The 19,583-nt window shown below is 45.4% G+C and overlaps 1 protein-coding gene across 1 annotated transcript in view; it reads left to right on the forward strand.

Annotated features, from left to right (window-relative positions):
* brsk2a (BR serine/threonine kinase 2a) overlaps nt 1-18,567 on the forward strand; it is a gene marked incomplete at both ends in the record, with an annotated part of 151,721 nt that extends 133,154 nt beyond the window's left edge. Inside the window, 10 exons of the mRNA XM_079265979.1 lie at nt 1,326-1,490; nt 3,477-3,574; nt 4,253-4,403; nt 9,411-9,471; nt 11,386-11,593; nt 11,753-11,801; nt 12,735-12,858; nt 13,995-14,175; nt 15,285-15,378; nt 18,363-18,567. Coding sequence (XP_079122105.1) covers nt 1,326-1,490; nt 3,477-3,574; nt 4,253-4,403; nt 9,411-9,471; nt 11,386-11,593; nt 11,753-11,801; nt 12,735-12,858; nt 13,995-14,175; nt 15,285-15,378; nt 18,363-18,567 — 1,336 coding nt within the window. The remainder of the gene's footprint in view (nt 1-1,325; nt 1,491-3,476; nt 3,575-4,252; nt 4,404-9,410; nt 9,472-11,385; nt 11,594-11,752; nt 11,802-12,734; nt 12,859-13,994; nt 14,176-15,284; nt 15,379-18,362) is intronic.
* Between the last annotated feature and the right edge of the window lie 1,016 nt (nt 18,568-19,583).

Below are 19,583 nucleotides of genomic sequence, written 5' to 3' on the forward strand. Positions count from 1 at the left end.
CATTTAGAAGTGATAGCTAAAAAAGTTCTAAGAAAGATTTTTTAAAGGATTTCAAAGAGTCTTTACCCGGCAAGATCAAAGATAAATCATGACAGGAAGTTGTAAGCCCTGAGAAGGGGTCGAGTTATGGTTTCTGTCATGTACTGAAAGATCATGCGAACAGGCAGCAAGACTGATAAAAGAAACAAGAGAAGACCAGAGAAGAGCTGGGAAAGAAGACGAATGTAATGGGATTTTTTGCCAGTGAGGAAGTTGCTAGGCTGTCCACCTCTGCATGGCAGGCTGGCTGGCCAAGTGACTGAATAAATGAATGAGATGGGAAGGTTTTGTCTTTCAAATGTGCCATTGACTTTTTCCTAGAGGCAGCTTGACAGTGGTGGGTAAAAATGACACATGGTGAAATCACACAAGCTCGATTTCTTTCTTTTTTTCTACAAATTCAAATAAGGCCATTTGTTTATTCGTTTTACTGGTGAGCATCCGAACTATCTGCAGCTGAGCAGAGCAGTGGTGCTGAAAGGATAGCGCCAGGCCAAGCTGTCTTCACCAGGAAAACTAATGATGGCCAGCAGACAAACATGCACTCAGTTCCCAGATGATTTGGTACACCGAGCTAGAATTACTACAATCTAATACATAATAAGTTTAAAGAGGGTGACACGTTAGGCTCATGTCAGTGTATACGTTTTATTTTTTCATTACTGCGTCTGTGTGTGTATTAGTGTATTTCTAGATATTGAAGATGAATCTGTTCTTTGAAACTGACATGTGGAATGTTCCAGAAACCCTCAAAAACGTTGTGTCAGTGCGGATTATCCTTTCATTTTAAATCCCAAAGAATAAAGTCCTGCTAGTGCACTCCCTAGATACAGACGGACAAAAGAGAGACAAATAAAAGTGGCATAACTAGGAGAGTGTCTGGTAAGAAGGAGGGGATAATGATGAAAATAAGTTTGGAAAACAAGCCAGGAGGAGACGGAGAGATTGCAAAACGTTCCAGCAACTCGACGTCTTGGCGAGCATGACGACCCCTGTTCCCCCCCTGAAGCTTTCATGCATAATGACTACACCTGGGGAAAATACGACAGTTTCATAATGTAAAACCTTGATCATAATGAGGCAAACTTCCAACCAAGAGGCAAACAATCACAGAAACACTACATATTCTGTTTACCGCACATACTTATTGAATCTGTAAATCTGCAAAGTGAGATGCATATTGCCTCTAATGTAAGCTGTGTAAAATGGTGTTTGTCAATGTAGCCAGACTCACAGTAGTAGGGACAAAGAAGGCTAATTGTGTTGTGATGTCTTTGCATTCCCAGAGGAGGGAAGAACGAACCAGAGCCAGAGCAGCCTGTGCCCAGGAAGGTGACCATCCGCAGCCTGCCCTCTGCAGACGACATCGACCCAGACGTACTGGACAGCATGCACTCCCTCGGCTGCTTCAGAGACAAAAACAAACTGCTGAAAGACCTGCTCTCAGACGAGTGAGTAAACGGAGGGGCAAAAGGGAGGGATGGGAAAGAGGTGGGATGAAGAAGATTGGAGGTGTGGTTTGGTGAATGAAAAGGTGTGAGCGATGAGAGAAACATAGGGGACATGGGTCAAGAAGGTGCAACAGTGGGTTGAAAAAGGAAAATAAATGAAAGCAGCTGAAGACGGGGAGAAGAGGATGGGGCTGTGTGTTGGTACTGCAATGGAAGGATGGTGATGTGTCCGTGTGCACAGCCGGCCTTGGTTTTTCCCCAGCTCTTGTGAACTCCTTTGTGGCTGTCACTTTAGATGTCAGTGGCTATAGATCACTTAACTGTTATCCCACAGCACTTACACAGCTTGCCACTGGATACATTCTCCACAAACTGATCCTGGCTTGCACCAGGAACAATCCCCTGGGTCCCATTCAGTGGCGGCTGGTGGAAAATTTTCTAGGTAGGTCCATCCTATCAATTTAAGCAAGTATGATTTAATGCAAAATAATTTAAGTATCAAACACGCATTATTACTTGGCAGTTAAATATTTAACATTTATTCCAACACGAAAAAAAGCAGTAAATAACACTTATATAACATGTTTATTTATTGAGATGCCCCTATGGACCTTGTTATAGGAGGTAAAGATCAGGAGAAGTAAACATGAAGTGTAATTATGAATACTGATGTTAAATTAAGCTATGATGAGTTTTCACTGTTAATTTAACATCTCTATTACATGTTGATGCCTCCATGACCAAGTTAAGCAGATGAGACTGAGGACAACTATGTAGAATAAAAGATGTTCACTTTGTCTAATATGTAGCTTGACAGAGTTCTCATGTGTGTCCTGGTGTTCTCATGTTTCCTTACCTCCTCATCCCTCACTCCCGTAACTGTCCGTGCTGGATCCGTCCCCGTTGTTTTAAAAAGCTAAATAAATGATTAGCATGACGTCATCCAGCTAGCCAAACCTGTCTGGTGTACAGCTAGTAGTGAAGCTTCGCATGTAGTCTGATTGTAGGCTGTCTGATTGTGAGGTCACGCTGATCTGATATCAGCTCTTTGGCTGCAGAATCTCCGCCAAAGTTCTCCTCTCAAACGGGTCTTGGAGGAGGAGTGCTCGTGCTGGCTTTTTTTTCGTGTGGTTCATGGTGGGGCCAGGCCCCATGGCCCTCTATTGACCAGCCGCCACTGGTCCCATTGTTTATGTTTATGTCACACGTGTGATTTTGCTCATGTAAATATGCATTTATACTGAATAATCTTGCCCTGCAGTGTTTCATACACTTGTTGTTTCATTAATATGGGCATCCAGATGTAGTTTCATTTGCTTTGGTCTTCTATCTCCTTTCTCTCCATTTTACATTTTCCCGGCCTCTTTAATTTCATACGAAATTAGCGTTACTCTATCACTTTCTGCTCTCCCCATCTCTTCCGTTTGCCTTTTTTTCTCCTGGGAGCATCCCATAATAGTGCTGGACTGGAGTAAAATCTGTGCTTTATATTTCCCTTCCCCTTGGTTCATTTTAGCTGAAGTTGCAGGACCTTGTCTCTTTGCCTCCTGCTGCTTTCCAATCTGTCTTTATTACGGACGACCAGTCTCTGGGCCTTTTTGCATAGAGAGCATTGCCCTTTAGGCTTCCTGATTTACAGAGAAAGTAAAGGATGAACTCGTAATGTTTTGATACTTTCATTAACTTACCAGTAGACTCTGCATATGGAGATTTATCCTTCAAAATTATATGCAGAATATTATATCACGGCTTAATGAGCTGTAAAACTAAACTTTTCTTTTAATGTCGGAAGCTTTTTAGTGGCAGTTTCACAAAGAATCCAAAAAGATGAAAGGATGTTAATCACAGTCATATTTTTTAGCTTTCGCACTTGTGTATACGGATGCCTCAGTAATCTTTCCACGTTGGTGTTTGAAATGACCCAGATTTGTTCAAAGCCATTGTATTTTTTCTCAGTAGACTTTTGTTATTGTCTCCTCTTTGCAGTGACAACCAAGAAAAGATGATCTACTTCCTGTTACTGGACCGTAAGGAGAGGTATCCCAGCCAGGAGGACCAGAACCTACCCCCTCGCAACGAGATCGGTGAGGCTCGGACCAGAGAGACGAGTGCAGATAAAGAGTGAACCATAATAGAATATGATTTGAAAAACAACAATTCAACAAAAGAGCATAACGGGAGAAAATCAGTAAACACATATCTGTGACTAATTTCTTAAACGTTGAATGACTCTGCATCTAGTCATTGAATAGACGGCTGTATGCAGACGAAGCAAGCCAATTCAGACAATAAGTACTTCAAGAATGTAACTCATGAATGCTTCCAGTATCTGAACCGTTTCTGTTTGTTGAATATAGACAAGCTTGAATGAAATATATTAACAGAAATAGAAGGTGTCAATCGGCCAAATTTCAAAAACTGTCTGCTGCGACTGCTTCGGTTCAAATAATAACTCATCAAAAGAAGGTATTCTTCCGTTCGTACACCACAACGCAGCACAGATTTCACAGTACGTGTGCTGGTAGATACCGACATTTTGATTAATAGACTCCCTCTTCAGTGAATGTGATACAGTCAATACAGTGACCATTAGCTCAAGGTCTGGGAGGAAACCATTGCTTATTCACTATTAGTTAACGTGCCAATGTGATCAGCGCCAAACATCACTCACACACATATGCAACGCGCTCAATGCTGAGACGTTTTCGACGTCGGGTGAATTGTGTGGATTCTCAATCGATCTGCTTCACTGATTGGCACAGATCCCCCAAAGAAGCGGGTGGACTCTCCCATGTTGAACCGTCATGGCAAGAGGAGACCAGAGAGGAAGTCCATGGAGGTCCTCAGTGTCACAGACGGAGGCTCGCCCGTACCGGCAAGGAGGGCTATCGACATGACACAGCATGGACAGAGGTACGCATGGAGGTGAACAGAAAAAGTCTATACAATTTTTCAAATGAACAAATGGAGTTAGACATACAGTAGCGTTGTGTGTGTGTGTGTGTGTGTGTCGTGTGGAGGATCTCGCAGCCCAGTGGTGTTAGAGCAGGTCTGAGAGCGAGTCTGGCTCTGGTTTCAAGAGGCTAGAATGTGGACAGACATCAACACAGAGACGCTCTGCTCGCTTTGTCTCCTGTCTCACTGTAGTAAATCAGTGTACAGTACAAAATGCAGCGAAGAAGAAAGGTATTCATCTGCCACTCACCCCTCACACGTTCACCTTCTCTTGCCCCCCCCCATGCAAGGAGACATTCCACGGCAGCGGTGCTTTCTGTTAAAAGGAGGCTTCGTTGAAACTGTGACATATGCTGCATGTGGCGGCTTCACGAGTCTATTTTAACAAATCAATAACTCATCTTCAAAACGGAAGAATCCGGGTCTAACAGACTCAACGGTTTTGGGATGGCAGTGGCTAAAATATGACTTAACTCTCCCAATTGACTTAACTTTCAAATGGAGTGAGAGCGCATTTGAAATCCGGAGCTGGTGTTAGCTCAAGTATCTCCTCTTTTCATAATCTGAATGCATTGGTAATCAGTTCTCCCATACTGTGTCCCACTTTCTCCGGATGCTGAACATTTCTCCGTTTCTCTATTTTAGAAATTTTGAAGTCAAGCCAGAGCTACACCCCCGCAGGGAACAGCAGACTGATTTAAAATCTCTTTCCCCATCTTATTTCAACAACCGATATATCATCGCACGACATGTGTCTGCTCAGAGGCAGTGACATTTGTGACAGCGGGTAAGATTGAATCTGAGGGGGGTGATAACCTGATCTGCCTAATGATAGGCAGATTGGCAGAGTGCTGGAAAAAGCTTTCCGAGGTATGGGATGCAAATGCAGGGGCAGCGAGATCATATATTCTATAGATTCAAAAATATGTCGTTATCAAATTGAATATGCGTCCAAATGTCAGATGCATTAATAACTCCTCATCATAGCGCTTTGCCAACAACAAAACATCAAGAATTTATTTCCCCCCTCATTTCACTGGGGGAAGCCACTTCAGAAGTTTTAAATCGAATTCAAGAGCTCCCACATCTAAACACTTCTGCTTAATTCTTTCTGTCCTCTGGTGCCTCTGAGTTTCACTTTAACATTCATCTTCCTGATTTTCATCGCCTCTACTCCACTCCTTCATCCCTTCAGTTGATCCAAGTCTTATTTCTTCTTCATTTAAAGGTTGCATTAGTTCACAAGCTACCCTCGTCTGCCCTTCGCTCTGGCTCGTCTGTTTCAGCCCAGGCAACAATCTCAGAAAAATAGGCCAGTTTGCAATGACTTTATCGAGCATTAAAAATGCTTTCCAAACCGGAAAACAGTTGAGAAATCAGACACTACTGAATGGCGAACATCATAAAGGGCACAGAAAACAGTCGTGAACCTTTGCTTAAAACAGGACCTTTAGGTTTACTCGTATGAATCTCAATAATAAGTCGCATCTACTGACGGTAGCATATGAAATAGGTTTGTCTGGATCCTACATATATCAGCAGCTGCAGTCATTTAAAAAGCTCCGCTGCATCTTTCCTCCGAGCTACTTTAAATCAGTGTGTTTGTTTTTAGACCTCCACCCAAAGCTCTTTCAGGAGCTCCTTCCTACTTCCTTGTGTGCAACTGACCTTTAGTCCCCCCCCCCCCCCCCCCCCTGTTTGTATGGAATTGCTATGCTAATGTGAAAATGCAGCTAGTTTTTCTCTGTCTGGCTTCCTGTCGGTGGGTTTGAGGCGGAGGGAGTCCTATACCACAGCCCATCCGCCTCCAAATCAAATCTCTCCCTCGCTTTATGTTGCTTCCCCCCCCCCCCCCCCATGCAATTCAGGACTCTCCAGCTGATCAGTGGGTGGGGAAAAGATGTCTGTAACAAAGCCTTTGTGTAACTTTTTTTCCCTTTATCACATCCTTGTGCACGCTTTGTTTGATCACGTGCGTGCTTGTGTGTGTGTGTTTATAGGCGACGGCGTTGTGGACGCACATACGTAGCAGAATAACGTCCAATGATTTGGCTGACTTTCTCTGAACCTAACCTTATCTTTCCCTGACAGCAAACTTTTGTCGACAGCACAGAAGATCCGTAGAACTTCAGATCACAGGGTGTCAGAGAGAGGACTGACTTTGAAACGTGTTTTGACAGGATACATTTCCACCAGCGCAAATGATGGAAGAGGGGGGGAAACGGTTTTATCTAAAATTACACAACGAAAATGCCTGAACCTCAATCCCTATCCAGCATTTTGCTTCACATCTCTCATGTAGGCAGTAATAATCCGATCAAATGCCCAGGCTGCATTTGCATACATGTGATTGATGATTTGACTGCTTCTGTGAAGTATAATTGAAAAGATTTGGGATAAATGCTGCAGTAGCCACACACATGGAGACATTGTCACGTGAATGTCCATTTCATTCTTCATATCCCCAAAAGTATCATGGAAAGACATTTTAAGCCAAACTCAAAGCATAAGAAATCCCACTGATTTAATTTTAAATCTTAACATGCCAGGAGAAATTAAGGGAGGTTAATGATATGTAAATTAAATATGGAAAAGTGCTGCAGTGTGAAGAATAGAATGTCAATTGATTTTTTTTTTCTCTTTACAGATCTGCTCTAGTTGCTTCATGCAGTTTGAATGTGTTGGGTTAGTAGGAGCAGTCTTAATAAGTCAGGCTCTCATGCTAATTATTGACTTTAATTTATTGAAGAGGCTCAAATGAGCACAAATAAAGCACCTTTACCACTGATCTCTACGTCAGAGGCCTTACTACGTGTAGAAATGTGAGAAGCTGAGCAGTGAATAGTAATGCACAAGTCCTCAGGTAGTTGTCAGGGCTCAGCAAAAGGAAATGTGTTGATTTATATGAATATCTACTCCGCGTACAGAACTCCATTGGCAGGACAAAGTCAATACAGAGGAGGGGGAAAGAGAAAAAGGGAACGTTCTCCACCTGACTTAAATCACGCTAGCAGAGCAGTAGCCTTATGTTTTGGCTTTGGCAGTGTTATTTGTTCTCTGTTTGACTCCTGGCACCATCCATTACATTTTGCTTCACTTTCGTTTTATTTCAGTCCGTGCCCTCATCCCAGAACCGTTTTGTACTTGTTCCATCCCCCACAGACCAACATTAAACCCCTACAAGTACCTTGGATGGGTCTCTGACACAGCCGATGGTCACACACTGAGGACATGGGCCCCAATCCAAAACAGGCTTATTCGAAATATTATCTTGAGTACTAAATGGATAATAGAGAGATATGAATGAGTGGCCCCACTCGTACGCCATTACTCTCACATGTATGTGTGCAGGTACACACACACACACACACACACACACACACACACACACACACACACACACATTAAAGGGTAACTTAACCTAAAAAGATAAAATAAAACAATACATTTTCTTATTTACCTCCAGTGGTGTCTTGTAATGCATATACCTTTGGTTTTATTTGTATGAGATGGGAATAACATTTCATTTGTGGGGCTCACTAGTGGTGAAGAGGAAGTATTCAAATCCTTTACTCAAGTAAAAGTTTCACTTAAACAAGACATCCTAGCCAACGTGGTCTCAGTCTCATGAGTCTGTGCAATGAATACACTCACAGAAGGGGCAGTGAGAGAATTGCAGAAATAGCCTGAGAGTGGGTGTTTCTATATTTTCCTCCCTCTCATTGTAGCCGTTGCCTCCCTTCTGTTCTGTTTGTGTGGCTAGGTCTCTCAGGAGTAATATTCCCGCTCAAGTATCACTTTTTTTCTTGTGGTGGTTGTAAATTAAAGGCTCAAGGGAGATAGGTGACTGAACCCAAATAAGTGCCTCTACTTTTTAGAAGATTGATACATATAGATCTTAATCCGGGCTTGTTGTTATGACAGCACCGGTATCATTTTTATGGCTGCTAGCTGTAAGCATGTATGCAGTTTTGTGTCCATGTGCGGATGCCTCTGTGGGACTGCTCCAGCACCAGGAATGACCATCGGTCTCCATTACGCTACCCCTCCCTCCCATCCTTCATTCTTCCATTCCTCCCTCCTTACCCCATCACACCTAGACCCCCCCTCACCCTCTTCCTCTACAACCAAGTGAAATACTAGTTGTAGTGTCTTTATCCTTTTCAAGGAGAGACAAAAGATCTGTAGGATTGGCCACATGTTTGCAAATGCATCAATGCTGAAAGAGAGGGGTGGGGGTGGGGGGGGGGGGGGTGTTGTTAGATTGAATGACAAAAAGGAACAGTGTTGTGACAGTGAGCAGCTGGTGTTTCCAAGCGTTGACGGGCTCTGTTGTTGTGTGCGCACATGTGTGCGTGGGCCCTTGATGGAGACAGATTGTCCTGTGATTGTTCGTTTCTGAGCAGGGCTCTGCTCATCGGGGTTATTGACGGCATCTGCGGGGGGAAAGAAAAACATGACAAATGGCACTCAACCAAATGTCCCACTTCATTTCCCCCTCAAGATATTTTCTACTGATCCAGTGCGAAGGCCCAAAAGTCAACATGTTTGGTTTATTTGCAGATTTCAGACGGGTCGGAAAGCTAATCCGAATGCTAATCAGTGGAAAGCAACCTAGAGATTTGCGGGAGAAGCTACAGTCAAATCAGCATATTTGAAACCAAAGTTTGAGCTTAATTGGTTTGAGACCAACTGCTGCTGGTCAATGCTAGTAATGTATGTTGTCAAGTCGGTGCTGTTCCTGTGTTTTCATGCTTTTTGTGTGAATAGGTGTTGCGTTTGCAAAGGGCTTGGTATGATGGTGACATATACTGTGGTGCTTTCTAACTGTGTGCGACATGTCACCTCCAAGCTCTCACCTCCACCTGTGTTCACTGAAACCTGTAACAAGTACACGCGTCGATCCCACAAATGACCTCTGCCCCTCTGTGTGTGTGTGTGTGTGTGTTCGTGTTTGCTCCACAGGTCTCGGTCTATTAGCGGAGCCTCCTCTGGCCTCTCCACCAGCCCCCTCAGCAGCCCACGGGTAAGTCACGACCCTCTATGTACTTTCAAACACACACACATACACATGTGCAACACACACCTGTTCACCCAGTTCTCACGTACTGTATGTAGTTGTTCATGCTCAGCGATAACAACCATCCAACTCCTGCTGATCTTATTGCCGTTTACTGTACAAGAGGAAATAAAGACGCTCACTACAGCTTCATCGCCCAGGCTTCTGACCAATGCACAGCACACTCATTATGAAAGTGTTATCCCTGTATCTCTCCGCACGTGCAATATAGTCGACTTTTCCTCTTCATTATTCGTCTGAAATATAGTTTATTTTTCCTCTCACGTTTTAAATCACAGTTCAGATCTACCCTTGCGTTTGGTATGAGCAGGGATCCTCTATGATAAGCTCCTCTTATCCGGTGTTCATTTCCACTTTACATGTGTCTATATAGTTGGATCTTTCCGTTAACTCAAAGTAAAATATACAGATGAACTTCCTCAGGGGGACGTGACGGCACAGCAAACTACGATACCTTCTGAAAGCGTCTTCTCTCTCTAGCCTTTCTGTGTATTATCCCTGCTTTTGCTTTTCTGTGGTCTGAGCTCTGTGGAAATCCAGCTCCAGGAATGCTTCAGAAAATCCAACTTTTCTTGCTCGGAGCTCGGGAGCTTGTGGTAAACTTTTCCAGCTGACTAACCTGAGAAGGCTCGGGATTAGCCGGGATCCTAAGACGAGCTCCTTTGCGCCGCACAGGTTCTGTCAGGCTGATCTGAAAGGGAAATAGATTTCTCAGACCGAGCAAAGCCTGGATTGTGCTCTCACTGAGAGGGTTATTTTCTCAGATTTGTGTCTGGAAAAAGACAAATACTCATAAAACAGATCAATAAAACTTACAGCAGAGACACCATAACGGTGTTCCTCCTGATATTGAGACAGCCCAAATTGTCCTCACAGCTGGCCTTTTGTCTCTCACACATGTTCGTGTCTGCTTGCTTTTCTCTGCCAGCAGAGCCCTGTATGTTTCACTCAAGTGAAGTCCATCTTTTCTTTTCTTGTTTCTTTATTTATTTATTTGTGTGTATTGCTTGCTGTTTTTGTTGTTCCCATGTTTTCTTTTGACACGAGTCACTGAATGGCCTAACTGAATGTTTCTTTTCTGTCTTTCTTTGTTGTCCATTCCTCCATGCACACATCTTACCTGCCTCTATGTTCTTTGTCTGCCTCTTCTTCTGGATGTGTGGTTGTTTGTTTTGCTCCACTTCTCTGTCTTGCTTTATCTATGTGCTTGTGTGCCTGCATGTGTTCCTTTGTGTTTTGCTTTGTTTTCCTCTCCTCCTCCTCCTCCTGATCTGACACTTGGCTGTATCGTGCTGCTTGTCTTCACACTGTGTCCTCCAACTCCAGCCTGTCAGAAAGTTCCGTGTGCCGCCTCAGTCCACAGACTTGTCGCAGTCCCCTAACACAAGCCCCTGCCCATCCCTTGAGCCCGCCCCCAATCGCAAAGGGCCCCGTATCTCCACCCCCAACTCACTCGCTCCAAACAGTGAGCCCCTGCCGGCAGCACCCAACAAGACGCAGCCCCTCCAAGCCACACGATCCAACCCGCTCCCCGAAACCTCAGATACAATATCTGCAGCCAAATCCGAGCCCTCATCTCCCTGCCAGCTCCCACCACAGCCACCCTCTGCCTCTGTGCCCCCAACGCCAACTTCTCCTTCCTCCCCGTCCTCCCCCTTTTCTCCATCCTCCATCTCCAGTTATCCATTCCCAAATAGCCCCCAGGTACGGCGATCCCATTTTGCTGCCAACCCCCAGCTCCCGGTGCCCTTCAGTGCAGTGGTGCCCCTGTCGCCCATCCGGTTGCACCACTTCCACCCCGTGGTGCCGGCGCCTTCTTCATTCACTGACCACACGCCCAAATCTATCCCGCTCATACAGGTTACCCCTCACCCCTCCCCTCGAGGCAGCCCCCTCCCCACCCCAAAGGGCACCCCGGTGCACACTCCCAAGGACAGCCCGGCCGGGACCCCCACCCCCACGCCGCCCCCCAGCCCTTCCATCGGAGGCATGCCTTGGAGGACACGCCTCAACTCCATCAAAAACAGCTTCCTGGGCTCACCACGCTTCCACCGCAGGAAACTTCAAGGTACTGACATCCCAGCAGATTTAACATTTCCACGGTAAACGCTGAATTATCTTGTGTTAATTTCACCCCATAAAACTAACGTTACCCACTAAGGCAATCTACTTGTTATCTTTCACTGAGTCTTCTACTTTTGTCTGAACTTTAACCTTGCATCCACAGTTCCCACACAAGAGGAGATGTCCAGCCTCACACCAGAGTCTTCCCCAGAGTGAGTAGATACTATACCACCACTATCATAACTATGCATAACCTGTCAGCCCCTCAGTCATTGGCTCAAACAGCCTGGTTCTTGATAGCATGCGGATTTGGAAAGCATTACATCCGTGAACGTTTGATTTATGCCTGCCGAGTTCCCTGTAATGACCTCAGGTCTGGTCTGGGCTGGAGAAGCAGCACCGTGGCAGGAGGTATTGGGTTGGTTATGAGGGAGGTACGGTAGCCTGTGTGATGTTGTTGAGCTCCCAGGGGCCTGATAACTCATGGTTGGCCTAGATATGCCTGTTTGGTTTGCTGGCTCTGTGGCTTGGCCATTTCCACCTGGCTGAGAAGAACATCCCGGCTGGAAGGAGTTGGAGAGATGGCTGGAAAAGACCTTCTTAGTTGGGTTAGGCCTGATCATATTAATAGACTGCCACACACCAGCTGTTACCAGCTTCTTACTGCAGGAAAGTGTGCCCCTTAATGTCGCTGCAAACATAACATTATGGAAGTCTCGCAAATCCATCCGCATTTTCAAAAATCTCATAAAATATTCATAAGCCACAAAACAGTTCTGTTCACATAGAGGCTCAATTATCTCTCTCTCATACATACACATACATGCATTAACACATACTTAGTTGCACAGAAGTTTCAGAAAACCTTTCTCCCCTGCGCAGTCGTAGCTTATTTCCCTCAGGGTATCCTCCGTTTGCTCCATTTTCCCAGAGCTGCAGTGAGTGAGTGAGAACAAGAGAGGGAGAGAAATAGGAAACTCTTCACCAGCTCTTCATTTTTCTGGATAGATGGATGGTTCGATTGATGGTTGGGTTTTAACAAGGAAGCAAAAAGGGTGGAAGGAAGACACCCTCAACGGCAGAACAATATAATATAAACTTACAGCTGATAAACACGTTTTTCTCTTCCTGTCTTTTCCCCACAGGCTTGCCAAAAAATCCTGGTTTGGTAACTTCATCAACCTGGAAAAAGAAGAGCAGATCTTCATTGTCATCAAAGACAAGCCTCTCAGCTCCATCAAGGCAGACATCGTTCAGGCCTTTCTCTCGGTACACACTCACGGTGTCTTGCTTAATGCCTTACTTTATCCCTGCCTCCACTCCCACCTCATCCCTGCGCCCCAACTTTTCTCTGTAAATCTGAACATGCGTGCATGCTGCACGATTACCTGTGCATCTGCTGTCTGTTGCAGGACATTGCCAGCAGTGCCTCTAACAGCACCGGTGATTGGCAATGCTATGCGGCAGGCTCTCTCTGAGTGTTTGCTAACATGCTTCTGATTCATGTAGCCGTTCAGTAAACTGCTTGTGTTCAGTGCTTCTATTTTCTCTCTGACTGCAGACTCAGTTGAGGTCAATAGAAAATCAACAGAGAGCATTGATCATCGGCATATAGATACTTTGCCCTCTGTACCGTTTATTGAGCGTGTGTGTGTGTGTGTGTATTTAGATGTGTAGTGTGAGAAATTGAGAGGCAGTGTGAATTGTATCTTTGTGTGTGGGGTGTTTTATAATGTGGATGTATAAGTACATGCAGGAATGCAGGTAACATCAGGGTTTCCCAGTAAGCGCGGCAGAGTCTGTATCAACAAACGCTGAGTAGTTGATATTCAGTGTACATAATTGAACAAAACCCATCCTCACCCCAGTTAAATTTAACAAAGTCAAAGTAAATGCAAACTCTGCCAGTGCAGGTCAGTGTCATCTGTTTCCTCATCCCTGGTGGTCGCGCTTTTTCCCTCTGGGTTTTACGAGCTGCTATTCCAGACAGGAGATTGGCACCTGAATCAGTGGAATTATACCTCTCACCACACTTTCATGGAGTGTCAAACCCTCTCCAGCACTATGGCGAAACGTGACTATATTGGGCATACAAATTCATTTTAGGTGGGAGAGTGCAATGTTGTTGGATGACTCAAGATTACATTAGCTTAAGTCTCCCTGGCATGCATGGCTACTCCCCGAGGCATTCATCTCCTTAGGGTTTCAACTGAGGCTCGTAGTATGTGGAGGGTATTTTAATGAGGGTTTACTCACCTTTTCATTTGCTAGGTGTGGGAGAAAAATTGAACATCAATGCTCCCGATGTATGATCCCATTACTCATGTTTTTTTACGACCTTTGTTTTGTTCCTCTGCCTCTTTGTCCATTTTGCCTTTCCTCACTTCTCCTCTTCTTTCTCCCAGATCCCCAGCCTGAGCCACAGTGTGATCTCCCAGACCAGTTTCCGAGCTGAGTACAAGTCCACAGCCGGCCCGACAGTCTTCCAGAAGCCGGTCAAATTCCAGGTGGATATCACCTACACGGAGAGCACAGCTGCCACGAAGGAGAATGGCATCTACTCTGTCACCTTCACCCTGCTCTCAGGTCAGGACACTGTCGTCACACACCAAGTTCCTTCACCCTCCTTTTCTCTACCCGCTAATCCTGCAATGCATCGGGCACGCTGAACAGGTCACCAGTCACGAGACGAACTAGGTGCAGACCTCACATCTGGGGACCCGAAGGTCTGTGAGCCAATGAGAAGAGAGTAGGGTCCCCAGGCATAAAAGTATGAATGCAAATACGGCTACTTTACTTTTACTGGTTTAAGTCTTTTTCACTCAGAGAAAGAAAGTACCAATATCTTCTGTCTGAATAAACAAGTCAAAAGTTATTATTTATTTCACTGAAGCAGCATGCCTTGAATTGAATCGGTGTTTGATTCCTTCTTTAATGGACAGAAAGGGTCATGTTCAAAGCTAGGACCTTGCTGTTGTGAGATGACGGATCACAGGCAGAGTAACACACAGTACACGTTACGAGAAACAGTATTCCATCTCGTCTGTCTCACTGAGGTCTCGGGGAAATCCAACTCTCACAAATCACTTTGAAAAGTGTGGAAAAGAGTATCGCTCACATGTCAAGTGGGATGCTGTCACACTCAAATATAATAAAATGAATCTATGTTTGTATCCAGCCAAAAAATAAACCAGACGCTCTGCTGATAAATGTGGGCGTCTCAAACTCACTGCCAAAATAATGGCTGCCTCAGGTTTTTCAAAGTTCGTACAATCCTGGATGCTTGATAAGATGAGGTCTGGCTATGCAAGATTACATACTAAGCAATCATGCGTGCATGCTTAGTCTAGCAGAAACACATGCATTCTCTCTTTCTCACTCACATGAACAAGTGTGTGTGTGTTGGGGGGGGCACATTTGAGCTGAATGGGGTGTGGTAGTGGCACTTAAGCCTTCTTCCATGTCACATACAGCAGGTGTACAGTAGGGGCTTACAGCAACACCTCTCTCTGGCCTCCATCTATCATCTCAGGCTCTCTGCAGCTTCTCCAGCTTTTCACACCATGCACACCCTTACTTGTCCTTCTCTTAATTAATCCATCGATATAGTTACTACACACGCTCTGCCTGCCTTTGTGCTGCTACCTGTAGATTGTGACGCAACAAATCTTTCCTGTTTGTGTGACTGTGTTTAGGACCCAGTCGGCGCTTTAAGCGAGTAGTGGAGACGATTCAGAGCCAGTTGTTAAGCACACATGACCAGCCAGGGGTCCAACAGCTGTCCGGTGAGTAGGAACTTCTCTTTTCAAAAGAAAAATATTTCAAAATCGTATCTAAAATCTCTCCACCCTTACCCCCACCGCCTCATCCGCCCATCCCACCCACACACGAACCACTCTCACCGCTGAAGCTAAGCTAAATCCTGCCTTCCTCTTCCCCCGTGCTTGACATCCCCGAGCCGCTCTCCGGCTCTCAAAGCGGCTTCCTTTGCATGCCCGCGCCTCACTGCCATGAAACGGTTGGGAGTTGCTCTCAAGCACCGACTGCGGGTCAAATGTTGTCTCGTTGCCCTGGCAGTGGAGATGAGAGTGGAGGTAGGGTAAGCTGATTTGCATTCTGTTACTCCTACTTCCAAGACTGATCGTCGGAGCTTGTCACCATGGCAACACCACTGCACCTCAACGCACTCCCACAATGCACTGCACCGCACAGTGATACCACACCTGCTTTTTCTCTCTCTCTCTCTCTCTCTCTCTCTCACACTGGGTGCTTGTACAATAGGACCCCCTCCCCCTGTTGTCCCTCGTCCACCAGCCTCTACTGGCGCCTCCAAAGGCACCAAGGAGATATAGAAACCTCTGACGGGCTACCTCAATCCCCACCTAACCTGTGAACTTTCTGACGTTATTTAAATATTCCTCCATCATGTTGAGGCGCTGGAGCTGTATAAGTCCATTCTTTCCCCAGTGTGGCTCCATCCTTTTTCTGGATGACAAAAAGGAAAAGAAGAGAGAAATAGGGATCCCACTCCTCCCCATCTGCTCTTTCGCATGTCCTTCCTTGTGAATCACTGCTCTGTTTGAGTGGGTGTCAGTCGCCATCATCTTGACAACAGCTCCACTTGCTGGTCACATAGGGAAACAGCACCAGCCTGAGATACACCGTTTCTATCAGGGGGAAGGTGTGCTGTTTTCGTTGGATATCAGTTTCATCTCATGCGTGACTCATAATCTCGGTGTCTCTATGTTTGTGTCTTTATCCCTTTAAACCCAATTCCATGTCGGACTTTTTTTGATACCTAGCCATGATGCAGCTTTTACTCTGTTACTATACCATCAGTTACACGTGTGAGCTGTATATTTCTCTCAGCAATGAACAGCAGTCATCGTCACAGCTGCTGTGATGATCTTACCTCCCGATGTTTACCAGTTACTTCTCATATTTCATTTCATGTTTGAGCTTATTAACAGACTGAAGGTTAAACGTGTAAAACATTACATTGCATTCGCTTCAAACAGCTGCTGTGGGCTTTTTCCAGCAGCAGAGATGTACTGTGTATCATATGAGAACCGTTTATCAACAGAGGACACTGAGGATATGACAAAAAACATAAATAATGATCGGCTTACAGAGCTGATCAATTTCGGATAAAAATTCAATGTCATTTGCTTTTGACCAAGGGCAGTCGAAATGAATTTCATCTCTTTACACAATCAGAGAATCTCTCACCGTAGTCTAAATCTTAAAACAGGTCAGTGTGTACTTATCAGTAATTGATTGCCTCCATCTCCCTACTTCCTTGTGACCTCCTAACACACTTTTGGCGCTACCTGACCACAGGGCCTTTTGCAGGAAGTCACTGGCTGTAATTAAGAGTAGAAATGGCTTTGCATACCAATGTGTGTCAAACAAAAGGCTTCATCAAGTCTTGGCCATTATGTCCCCTAATCGCCATTAACAGAAGCATACCTGGGAGCCCAGCTTAGGGAGACAATAGGAAGGCGTGGAACAATAAAAGGAGTGTCAATGAATGCAGGTAGCATATACTGTAGGACTACAGAGCAGAACCGTTCATTTCGAGGGTACTGTCTGTGTTTTATGGAGCAGCTGAGATCATTAACATTCATGAGCTTACTGACATTTTTGGAAATGTGCAGATTTGGGTGGAGTGAAGTGAGTAACTGGGGAAAGTCTTCACACATGAGAAAGGAAGAGGGAACATTAGGGAGAAGTTGGCTGCAACCATGTTCCAGCAGGATAATGGAGCAGGCGAAGCCAACTGAGGCACATTACACACAGACACACACAAACACACGTTCACGATGAGATGAAGTTTGCCGAATTGCTAGACTACTGCAGGCAGTCTCAACACTGGCAGCATGTGCATATTGTCAGGCTGAGAAATTCCACTTTCCAACAGCCTTTTATGAAGTGCTGATACACAGACACAGACTCTGCGGTCCAGTGTGTGAGTGTGTGTGTTTTGTCCTGTGTGTGTGTGTTTCTACTGATGCTGTCGCTGTTCATTTGTCTCTTCTGCCACCTATTCAGAAACAGAGGTCAACAAAGGTTGTCTGTTTCCTCCGAGGAGATTTAAGTCCAGACATGACTGTGTTAGATGTGCTTCACTTGCAATAGCCACGAGACAGACAGCCTCCATCATCTGCACTTTGCCGAGGTTCAAGTCGCCGTTCGGCTCTCTAATGAAGCCTGCAGAACCTCCACAAACTATTAGGTTTAGCAAAAAGGAGAGGAGACACTGATTTATTATCCTTCAGGGGCAACGGCGTCTGGAAGCTACATGCGTTCACATTGTCCGCCTTCCATCATTTGCCCGGCTTCTGGCTGTCCCAAACTGCTTGGGCACCGACTCACACAGGTGACACACCACGCTTCCTCGTTCTGCATCACACAGTTCATTATGTTAAAGAAGCTTACTGTAGCATCAGGCTACAGAAGCCTATATTGACTTTGGTCAGCCCGCCTATTTGCTTTCATTTCTAGTTTGAGATGGATTGTGTGTTTTCATTGGTTGTGCTGTTACATATGCATGGTTTATCGTCCTGACATGGCTGCACCAGCAGCTCTCACCCCCCGCTGCGTCTGTCAGTCCTCCTCGCCTCTGCTTGTTCTGACATGTAGCCTCGTCTCTGTCCTGTGAACCCCAGTGTTCATTCGTTTGTTTGTTCTCTTTCTTCTCTCTTTTCCCTTTTTTGTCCTCTTTTTGTCGTCCTCCCCCCCCCCCCCCCCCCTCAATCTGTGTACCTAGGCAGCCCATTGAGTAACTTCTTTGACGTAATAAAACAACTTTTTTCAGACGAGAAGAACGGACAGGTGCCCTACCCCTCTGGCACGCCCACCAAGCACTGCCCCTCGCCCATTCACGTCCGGAGGCACGAGCCAGAAAATAATGACACCAAATGCCGAGACAGAGTCAAGCTGTCGGTGGCGTCTTTGGGGACACAGGAGGAGTCTTAGATCGGCAGGCCGTGTAGTCGAGCCAGTGCTAAAACTCATCCCAGTACCACTATAAACCAGTGGCACAGAGAGAGAATACTTGTACATAACTAGGTGTACATAATCATTTATGGAAATTCTTTTTGTATAAAATTACTTTATATCGATAGAAATATATTAAGAGAATCTAATTCATATTTTATAAACAGCATACTGCACCTACATGACAAACACACACACACACACACACACTCCAGTCCTTCCACTCCCTTTTTCACTACCCCCGAGCATCCACCATCATCATCCACTCCTCTACCTCAACCATCTAAACGCCTATGACCCTTGCTCTGATTTTTGGCTCCCTTGCTGATAACCTGTGTGATGACCCTGACTTGTTTCTGATACCAGGAATTATCCAGAAAACCTATTAAGCCCCTCCTGCTCCCTGCTCAGTCCGCCTTCCCTCGACCACCCTTCCACCCCCACGCCCCCCCCCCCCCAGCATGCCGATAGAGATGGACATTTGTTGACGGAGGACGGTTTTTTAGAGGTGTGCTGAAAAAGGGGGGGGGTGGTTACCATGGAAACAGACCCCTTCATGCAGACTTCTACCTTCATCTCCCTCTGCGCCCCTTCTCCACCTCTGGCAGCCATCAGTAGAAGTAGAGGAAAATACCTTTTGTGTTCCCCCATCTTAGGAACACGCAGGCACACACATGTGCACAACTAATCCACACAAATCCCAATGAAACTAAAAAACGCAGACTCCCCCTAACCAAGCCGCCCCCCTTTCCTTTCAAGGAGTGTTCATCGTATGGAAACAAGTATTTTACAAAAAGACACTACACACACAAAACATGTATGCACAGGTCCAGTTTGCACAGAAAACTCTGGGATGTATTAACAAGAACATGAACAACAACAAAAAGAAGACGCGCAGAAACTGACTGATTCAGAGGAGGAGAGAAGGGGGAGGGGTTTTGTAGAAAACCCAAAAGGCCGACGCGGATGCTTGCTGGATTGTATTTGTTTGCTTT

The sequence above is a fragment of the Melanostigma gelatinosum genome (assembly GCF_949748355.1).
Source record: "Melanostigma gelatinosum genome assembly, chromosome: 1".
NCBI lineage: Eukaryota > Metazoa > Chordata > Actinopteri > Perciformes > Zoarcidae > Melanostigma > Melanostigma gelatinosum.